At 47.7% G+C, this 9,640-nt stretch overlaps 1 protein-coding gene across 1 annotated transcript in view; it reads left to right on the top strand.

Annotated features, from left to right (window-relative positions):
• The first annotated feature begins 566 nt into the window (after positions 1-566).
• Positions 567-9,640, top strand: part of SAMHD1 (SAM and HD domain containing deoxynucleoside triphosphate triphosphohydrolase 1) — a 27,478-nt gene continuing 18,404 nt past the window's right edge. Inside the window, exons 1-5 of the mRNA XM_071455527.1 lie at positions 567-759; positions 846-912; positions 5,779-5,851; positions 7,168-7,328; positions 8,993-9,108. Of these exons, the coding sequence (XP_071311628.1) occupies positions 597-759; positions 846-912; positions 5,779-5,851; positions 7,168-7,328; positions 8,993-9,108 (580 nt within the window). The 5' untranslated portion in view covers positions 567-596. The remainder of the gene's footprint in view (positions 760-845; positions 913-5,778; positions 5,852-7,167; positions 7,329-8,992; positions 9,109-9,640) is intronic.

The following is a 9,640-nucleotide window of genomic DNA, read 5'->3' as shown; positions in this document are numbered from 1 at the left end:
TTCGTGGCACTCAGAGGCCTTGGGCCGCTGAGCTGTTTTCATGGATATTGAGAATTACATGAGAACAAAATACATAAAAACCAGCCCATGTCTCTGCCTGGGATGGCTGTGGTGTCCATTACCATGGCTGGGGGCAACGGGGCACCTGGCAGCTGTGGTGAGGCTGCTTCCATGGCCCATGATGTCTTGGGAATGAGATCCTGAACGAGTTCGGGTTCAGCAGTGCTGTTTGAAGGCAGCAGTGCCGAGGCATCGCTTCCTTTGGGAGCCCCACGAGGCAGCTGCCGTTTGCGGGGATGCCTGGGATTTGGGACGATGAGCGGCAGTGCAGGGTTCCAGGTGGTCCACGTGAATCCCCCAGAGCAGGGTCGCCGCGGCGAGCACGCATCGGCGGGCCCCAGGGGGGACCCTGCCGCCCTGTGGGGTGCGGCGGGCTCTGTGGGCCGGCGGAGGCTCCACCCGGGGCTGCAGCGGCTCCCGGGCCCCTCAGCCGGGCCGGCCGCCATGACCGGGCGCGGCCAAGGGGCCGCGAGAGGCGGTGACGTCACCGCGCGCCGACCCCCAGGCCGGTGGCGCCTGCGCGGTGGCGGTGCGGGATGGGGAGCCCGGCGGGCGCTCCCGCCAAGCGCGCGCGGTGCGAGGGGCCCCGCGGCTCCGGCAGCGACCGCAGCGACCCGCGGCTGTGGGACACGGAGTGGCTCTGCCAGCACCTCGCCCGCTGCGGCGTGGGCGATCCCAGCCTGCTGCGCCGCTTCCGAGGTACGGCGGGCCGGGGCCGGGGCCGGAGCCGCGGCCGTGGCCATGTGGCCCGGCCGCTGGCGCTGACGCTTCTCTTGCTCCCGCAGAGAGCGGGGTCACCGGGAGGATGCTGCTGGACCTGCCGGCCTGCGCCCCCGAGCTCATCCGCGTCTGGTGAGCGCCGCCCGCGGGGAAAGGGGGGCCGAAGCCGCGGGGAGCGGCCGCACACGCGCGTGGCCCAGCTCGGCCCGGCTCTAGGCCGCGGCCGCCCCCAACGCCTCGAGCGGAACTGTGCGGGGGAGGGCGAGGGAACGGGCTCCATGGGGCCGATGCCAGACTCTCAGAGCAGTTCCCGTTTCCGGCTGATCCCAGCACAACCACGGCGCGGACTCTTGCTGCCCAAATAACCATGAGAAGCAAAAAACCTCGATCCTTTAGAAAGGTTTTATGAAAATCACCTGGGGTAGCACAGTGACCTTTGAAGTGTAGCTGGGAACGCAAGTGTGAGCTCCAGGTTCTGATAGGAACTTACTTTGCTGCCTGAAGTTGCTGCTGCTCCGACTCCAGGAACGACAGCGGTCCCGATGTTTGACAGAGCGGAAGGCGCTGCTCGGGAGAGGCGGAGTGTCACCCGTCTCCTTTGGAGAAATCCCGGGCATTGACAGGTCAGCCTTGCAGCACTTGGCTCTCTGTTGTGCCGACTGGAGCATGGGCTGCTGTGGAAAAAGAAGTGTTCTGGCAGAACACTTCTGTAGTGTGTTCTGGCAGAATAGGGGCCTGTGGGTGAGTGGCCGAGTCCTTGCTGCCCGGAGCAGTCCAGAGCAGGCAGCCCGGCTGGTAATGGTCACCTGCCACAAACACGGGGACACTGGGTGCTGTTCTAAAGTGTGTAAAGGATTGTTCCCAACAGTGAGGGACGACTGGGCCCAAAACCCTTTTATCTTTCTGGTGGCAAATATGCAAATATATTTTCTTGCTTTTCTGTAACAGCAAAGAGTATGAATCTGTCCTGCTGTTCTGTGTGTTGGAAAGGCCCCTTTGCCCCTTCTCTGCCCCACCGGGAATCCTTTTTTGCTCCCCTCTACTGGATGTGAGCCTGCTTGCTCACCACATACTTCCTGGTGGTTTTTAATCTTGTAATGTCTTTTCTTTACTCCTTTGTTAACCTTGTTTATACTGTTTCCTTCAAATTTGTCTCAAAACCCACGTGCTGGCTCCAGCTGTTTGCTGATGTTGTGGTTGGTAACCCTGAGGTAAGCTGGGGTGTGTAATCTGGCAGGTGCACACAAGTGCAGAGCTGTGCTTTCTGCTGGGGGTTAGAGCACTTTGCTGTTGGCTCCTTGGCTGAAGGCTCGTCTGAGCTCATGCTGTGCTGGGGCTGAAGGGCTCTTCCGCTGTTTTATTGAGACATCAGCGTGCAAAGGGGAGTGGGAAAGGGCGGGTGTCTGGGTGTGAGTATTAGAAGAGAATAAAAAGCTGGTGTGACGCAGCAGGACAAGGCAGAAGTCCTGTGCTTTGGACAAGGTAAGACGTGCTGGAGTGTATAAGGTATTTTTGATTTCTCTTTTTGTGGAAGAGGAGTTTAACTGTAGCAGTTTGAAGTGTGCAGGTAGAAATGCTGTGATGTCGTGGAAGGCACCTGAAGGCTTTGTTTATTGCTGAAGTACCAGGTAATTGCCTGACTGAAATGACAAGCTGATGTCTAGTTTTATTTAGGATTTGCCTGGAGGCTGGTTGCTTCTAGCAGGAAAGGAGCATCATGTGTCCAGGACACACTGGACATGTGCAGCCAGTCTGGGGAGGCAGAGACTGTCTGTCAGTGCAGAACATGGGCAGCAGGATGGGGTAGCCAGGGTCCCTCAGCATGGGATACAGGTGATGGGGGCACAGGACTGTGGAGACCTCTCAGTTGACGTGGAGAGCAGATGGTGATGGGTTTACAGGTGGCTTGTGGGTTTTCTTTGTATAAGATATTGTTAACTTTGTATAAGTTTCCTTCTGTGAGATCTGACATCTTGTTTCTGTTAAGCTGAAACTGGTGAGAGTTGGATGAGAAATTGCTCAAGCATTCTGCTTTTTGTAAACATCTCTCACTTTGCAGTAAGAACAATTCTTTTGCTGTCCACTGCACACTGTCCTGCAGTAAGTTGGGTCATTTCTCTGTGACAGGCCACTAATGAATGCATGTCTTTAGTTCCCTGGGTTCCTGGATGTTCAGAGAGGAGAGCTTGGGCAGTGCAGTGAGTTTCCCAGGTGTTCTCATGTTGCTGGCAATGGATGTTTCCTGTGATGTACAGAGTGCTGAACACAGATGATGAGTGGGGCTGTCTGGCTGACCTCTTTGGGTACAGGAAAGGGATTTTCTGGTCCTTGTGACCTGTGGCATGAAGGAGGGTATGGATCAAGCAGGGAGGAGAGTGGATGAGGAAGTGCCAGTTGTCACCATTTCCAAGCAGCCATCAGTAATGCTGCTTTGACTGTTAGAGGAAATGCAGAGTCCTGGAAAACTACAGTTTTCTGTATTAACAGGATTTGTCTTGCTTAGGGGGGTCTGGCCTTGTAGACTTCAGGTGAAAAATGCCCTGCAGCTGTTTTCTATCTGAAGGAGGATGAAGAGCAGGGAAGGTGGGGCATCCAGGCAATTGGTCACACCAGTAGCCAGCATGCAGGGTCTAATCTTTTCCCAATTCTTCTCCTCATCCCACCAGAGCAACGAGTGGCTGTGTGGGACTGAGTTCCTGTCTGGGGTTAATCCACAACAATCCTTCTTGGAGCCCAGGGTGGGGCACAAGGGGTTGCCAGATGACAGATCTGAACAGAGCATATTAAAATACAAATAGTGGGGCCAGCAGAACTAAGGAAGTGATTCTTCCCCTGTGCTGGTTGGGCCACACCTTGAGTGCTGTGTCCAGTTCTGGGCCCCCCAATTTAGGAAGGATGTTGAGATGCTGGAGCACGTCTGGAGAAAGGCAACAAGGCTGGTGAAGGGTCTGGAACTCAAGCCTTATGAGGAGTGGCTGAGGGAGCTGGGGTTGTTTAGCCTGGAGGAGAGGAGGCTCAGGTAAGGAGACCTTACCACTCTCTACAACTACCTGACAGGAGCTACCTTCTCCCAGGCAACAAGTGACAGGACAAGAGGACACAATCTTAAGCTGTGCCAAGATGAGTTTAGGCTAGACATTAGGAAAAAATCCTTAACAGAAGGAATGATTGGGCATTGGGATGGGATGGGCTGCCCAGGAGGGAGGTGGAGGAGTCATCATCCATGGAGATATTTAAAAACACTGGATGTGTCACTTAGTGCCATAGTTTAGTTGATAAGGTGATGTTAGGTCATAGGTTGGACTTAATGATCTCAAAGATCTTTTCCAACCTGGTTAATTCTGTGATTCTGTGTGAAAAATAAGTTGTTAAAAGCATTCATTATCTTAGTTTAATAGCTGCTGGTCACAATGTTGATTTCTTTGCCCTCAGAGTATCATGGAACACATGCTGGTCTGGGCATCACCAAGGGAGCTTTTCATCTTAGAATTGTGGAATGGTTTGGGTTGACCTTATTGATCATCTCATTTAGACCCCTGCCACAGACTGGGACATCTTCTGCTATCCCAGGCTGCTTCAACCCCTGTCCAACCTGGCCTTGGACACTTCCAGGGATGGGGTGCCCAGCTGCTCTGGGCAACCTGTGCCAGGACTTCAGCACCCTCACAGGGAACAATTTTTTCCTAATACCCAATCTGACCCTGGCCTCTGCCAGTTTAAAACCATTGGCCCTGTCCTGACAGTATCTGCTCTTCTAAGTCCCTCTCCCTCCTTTGTATGGGTCTCCTAAAGGTATTGGGAGGCTTCAGGGAGGTCTTCATGCAGACTTCCCTTCTCCAGGCTGCACAGCCCCAGCTCTCTCGGCCTGTCTGCATAGGAGAGGTGCTCCAGCACTGCCTTGTGGCAGTCTGAGCAGCAGCTACAGCCCAAGAGCTCCCTGTTAGGGAAAGCAACACCAAGTGGTTGAGAGAAACACTGCTCACCAACAGCTCAAACATCACATGCCTTTAATATTTTAGGGATAGTGAATTATTAAATGATTCAGATGAGAATACGTAGTGCATCAAGCAGTACTTTTTCCTGATCGTTGACACTTTATAGTCTTATTTTATGTTAAATTTTATGTTGAAAGGCTGATATCAAACCAATCTCTGTGGTTAACTGCTGGGAGGAAAAGTATTTTCTCGTCGTAGTGTTTGCTGTCCTACTGAGGCTGAATCCATTTAGCTCAAGGGCAAAGCTTGCAGATAGAGTTAGTAAAAGTAAGTGTGATAGGGCATATTATCTCTCTCTCTCTCCAGACTTATCCCACCTGTGCTCTTAGGCTGCTGTGCCTACAGCAGAGTATCTGCACTGGAAGTTTAGCTGTGTGTTGTGAAGGGGACCTTTAATAATTTATTAAAAATGACAGCAAAATATCTTTGCAAAATAGAAGAATCAGTCTCAGCAAAATTGGAACATGTTTTAAACTGCAGTGGTTTTCCTGCTGGAGTTGAAATTAATTTATGTAAAATTCAAGTTAATTTGACAAAATTAAACTATTAATAGACAGTTGACTAACTACGAGAAATTTTTATAAAAATAATTTGTTGGGACTCTGACATTCTAGTTTAAGGAAGTTTTGCATCCTTAAAAAGTGTCAGTTATGGGAAAGCAACGTGCAGCATCTGAATAAGCTTAAAGGACACTAGGTGTGGTTTACACAATTTTTTTCATCAGTTTTCCTGGTGGTTTTATTTCTCAGTTCTGTGTAAGTGGTAGAAGCACTTACACTGTTCTACAGACATGTTCTGTAGCTATTTGTTTCCTTCCTTCTATACTTGATTTTAGAAGGATAAATGCTTTCAATATTTTTCTGAAAAAGTTGCAGTTGCAGTCTTCTTCCATCAAGGAACATCAAAGTAATGTGAATGTGCATGAGTAATTCCATATGTACTGCAAATTGTAAAGGGACGTGCATTGCAGACTTGGCTCTCAGTGTCTCTTTTTCCTTCCTAGCTGCCCAGCTGAGCGACTGGAAGTGCTGGCGTGCCTGACACAGATGCAACAGCAGCACATGGAGGTGATGAAGGTATGGGGACATGCTATGGGGACACCATGACCAGGTCCTGCCCCAAGCCCTGCACAGGGCTCTGCTCCCTCTCTCTGCCTCCCCCTTCTTGGCTGGTGCCTTTCCTTTGCACAGCAGCAAACTCTGGGCCCTTGGTAGTGGTGATCTGTGAAAAACCACATTAACTAGAAGAAACAATAGAATCATCATGTGGAAGCTTTCGGTGCGCACCTCCAGGTTGTGAGGGATTAAATGAGCAGAAGAGCTGTTTGACATATGTTGGAGAAGCTCCCTTTCACATCCCTTTGTGTAGAGCCTCCCCTTGGTTTATTTTATTAGTTTTTCCCCAGGCCTGAGTTAACAGACTCCTCCTTGCTGTCACTGTTTCCTGTGTCCAGCTGTTTCTCCCAGTGGTGTGTGTTGCTCCAACTGGCCAGGGCTGTGCCTGTTCTGTAGTAGTCTGCATATCTGCTAGAGCCCTCCCAGCTCAGTGACCAAGGGTAGAGAGCACAGGTAACCCTTATTTGCCTCAGTATTTTACCAAGATATGTGTGTGATGGAATGGTTTTACCTGCAGTTTAACAGCAAAGGTTAAAGATTAAATGTGTTAACCTTTTCTACTTGAGTCCCTCTAGTTACTGAGATAAAATATGTGCTAAAAATATGTGCTTGTCAGGAAGTACTTATTTCATATTTTGGTCATTTTGGGGGTTTATATTTTGTTTTAAGAAAAAAGTAACAATCATAATTTCCACCCAGCAATATTGCATTTGATTTTAAAAGCATGAACAGTATCCGGGCAAACACTTTTATTGGCTATCTCAGACATGCATTGCAGTATGCTGCTTTAATTGGAATAGGAGATAAATAAAGACAGCAGTTTTCACAGGTGTTAAGTTTTGGAATTACGCAGTTGGAGATAACATTTTTAGTCATTTTGACTTCCCTTGCTATGTGAAATAGGCAGTTTTAACTTTTTGGTGTCAAGCTTTAGTAGTTCTCCAAGATAAATTTGGTTGCGCAGAGAGGTTGAGGATGCCCTGTGCCTGGAAGTGTTTAGGGTCAGATTGGACAGGGCTTGGAGCAGCCTAGTCTAGTAGAAGGCATCCCTGCCTATGGTAGTATGTTAGAACAAGGTGATTTTTAAGGTCCCTTCCAGCCCCAACCTTCCTATGATTCTGTGATAGATCTTGATATAGAGTTGGCAGGATATGTCTGTTTTACAGAAGATGAACAGTCTCTCCAACCAAATACCTGACCATTCTAGATATCTTTTACCTTGGTGCCTGTTTCTTTTCAAAGTCAAATTTTAATTTTTTTTTTTCTTACTTCTGTAGGTTTTTAATGATCCTATTCATGGGCACATTGAGTTGCATCCCCTGCTGGTTCGGATCATCGACACCCCTCAGTTCCAGCGCCTCCGGTACATCAAGCAGCTGGGCGGAACGTACTTTGTTTTTCCAGGAGCCTCTCACAACCGCTTTGAACACTCCCTGGGGTAAGGTGCTGCCTCTGATGCATCTGTGGCATCTGGATATCCCTGTTTGGTTCTGCTGCTGTGGAGTGCCAGCCACGGGGCATTGCTGTCTGAGCACTGGTGAAAACTGCTGGGGGGTGTTTCTGGTCTCAAATGTTCCTGGATAGTCCATGTCATTGTGGGCTGTTCCCTCGAATTTCTTTTAATAAAGACAGATAAACAAACCAAGATGGGTCAGTGTTAGATTTCCTTCCTCACCCTTTATTATTCTAAGAATAATGTTAGCTGAAAACTGTGTTTTATGTTCCTCCAGTCAAAATACAAGTTTTAAAGCATAAACTTAGTAGGTGTGCCAGGGCTACTCTTATGATCTGGCAGACAGTTGTAATCCCCGCACATCATCCAGTACAGCCAAAATGAGTTTGATCTGTAATGTTTGCCTTTGTAGGTAGATGTGCTTCATGCAATCCATGGCAGGTTGTGAGGCTGATAGCTGTCATTCCATTAAGCAGAAATATGATAGACACAAGGATTCATAGAGTGTTACTAGGTCATTCACACTCCTCAGGAAAGCTGATGAATGACAAATTTGAGCTTGTTTAAGGGTATATCTCAAAGAGCAGTTATTAAATTAAAATTAAGCTTGTAAGTGGTTTTTATTCAGGTGATTTGGCCAGCCTAAAGTTGCTTTTGTTGTTGCTGAAATATTGTGGAGTAAATCTGGCTTACTTATAATGAGATTCAAATGGCTGTTCGCAAAAGGATGAGATGACTGAGGCAGCCTGGATTGATGCATCTGGTAAACCAAAAGGGCAGAAATGTGGTTGAATATAAATGTGGTTGAAGTCTGAAAACTTCAGTTCTATCAGCAGCTTTTCTTTTGAACAGTTCCATTGAGTTAAATTTAGGGCAGTTGTTCTCCATTGTATATAATGCCAAAGATTTCTACAGTGTTACAAATAGAAGAACTGAGCTTTGTGTGCTTATTGGTCTACTAAAAAGCCATCAAATGGTGAAATTTGGAGTAATGAAACATATTACCTTATCACAGAACTAATTATTACCTTGTCCTTGTCTTGCTTTAAGCTGTTCTGAAAGGGGAGCTGTTGAGGCAAGTAGAAAAAGAGGTTTGTGCAGAGGTTATGATAAATAGTTTATGGGACGGTGTGCCATATATTTGCTCCTGCTGGTTTTGTGCCCATTCAATTAAATAAATTCTCAAATCTAAAATGAATGAGAAGAAGGGAAATAATTGTCATGAGCTATTAATAAAGCAGCAGTTTGAAAAGAGTACCAAATGCTTTGGTGACTGGTATGGACCTTTGCCTTTTGCCCTGGCTGGAATTCAAGGATTCAGTGTAAGCTGAGTTGCTTTAAGATTCTCACTGTCAGTGGTGCACTGCTGTTCCCTTACACAGCTACCATGGGGTTGTGTGTTATGAAATACTGCAGGATACTCTAGAGCCTCTGTTATTTGGGCATGGTATCCATTTGGGCATGGTATCCCATGCTTTTTTGCTTTTGGAGGACTAAAACTGCTACAGGAAGCAGTTTGTGATTTTCTCCCACGTCAGGGTTGGGTATTCTTTGTATGCTGCCTCTCAGATAAGGGCTGTGACTTAATGGAGCAAAACAGAGTTCATCCTAAACCAATGCTATATTTCTTTCTTTTCGTCTTGCAACAGGGTTGGCTACCTTGCGGGATGTCTGGTTCGTGCACTGAAGGAGAGACAACCAGACCTGGATATAACTGAGCGAGACATCCTCTGTGTAGAAATTGCTGGGCTTTGTCATGATTTGGGTAAGAAGCACCTGAGATGGGTTCTTGCTCTTGGAAAGCTAACCAGGATGAAAAGCTGGCTGTGAGTCAGAACATGTGAGCTGGTTTGGGCTGCTTAATGCATGGCCATATTCCAAGACAGGTTTTATCTGTTCTGTTTGGTCTGGAATACATCTGTGGAGACAGTTCCACCTGAATCTGTAGCCACTCTTAGCTAGTGTTTTGTCCTGTTTCCAAATGGTGCTTAGAGTTCTGCCCTCAGTGGCTGAAATGTCCACTTCTTTCTGTGGTTTCTCCAGGTCTCTTCAAACATTTCAGAATGAAAAATAGTGTTCCTTTCAAAAATTGTAACATTTATTTCATAAACTACTTCTTTTCCTCAGAGCTGACACAGAATAATTTAATATTCTCAGTGTTGCTGCAGTACTGCCTGTGGTGTAGGTGCTGGTACTGGCTGTTAAGTGCAGTAGTACTTGAAATATCTTAGGAAAGTGTACTTGTTATACCCGAGTCTTCCTCGCAGGTGATGGGGAAGGAATTATCTGGATGGTTG

The sequence above is a fragment of the Agelaius tricolor genome, unplaced genomic scaffold (genome assembly GCF_023055355.1).
Source record: "Agelaius tricolor isolate 1412-34295 unplaced genomic scaffold, bAgeTri1.0.p SCAF_49, whole genome shotgun sequence".
In the NCBI taxonomy this organism is placed as follows: Eukaryota; Metazoa; Chordata; class Aves; order Passeriformes; family Icteridae; genus Agelaius; species Agelaius tricolor.
This window is presented reverse-complemented; position numbering and strand designations above follow the sequence as displayed.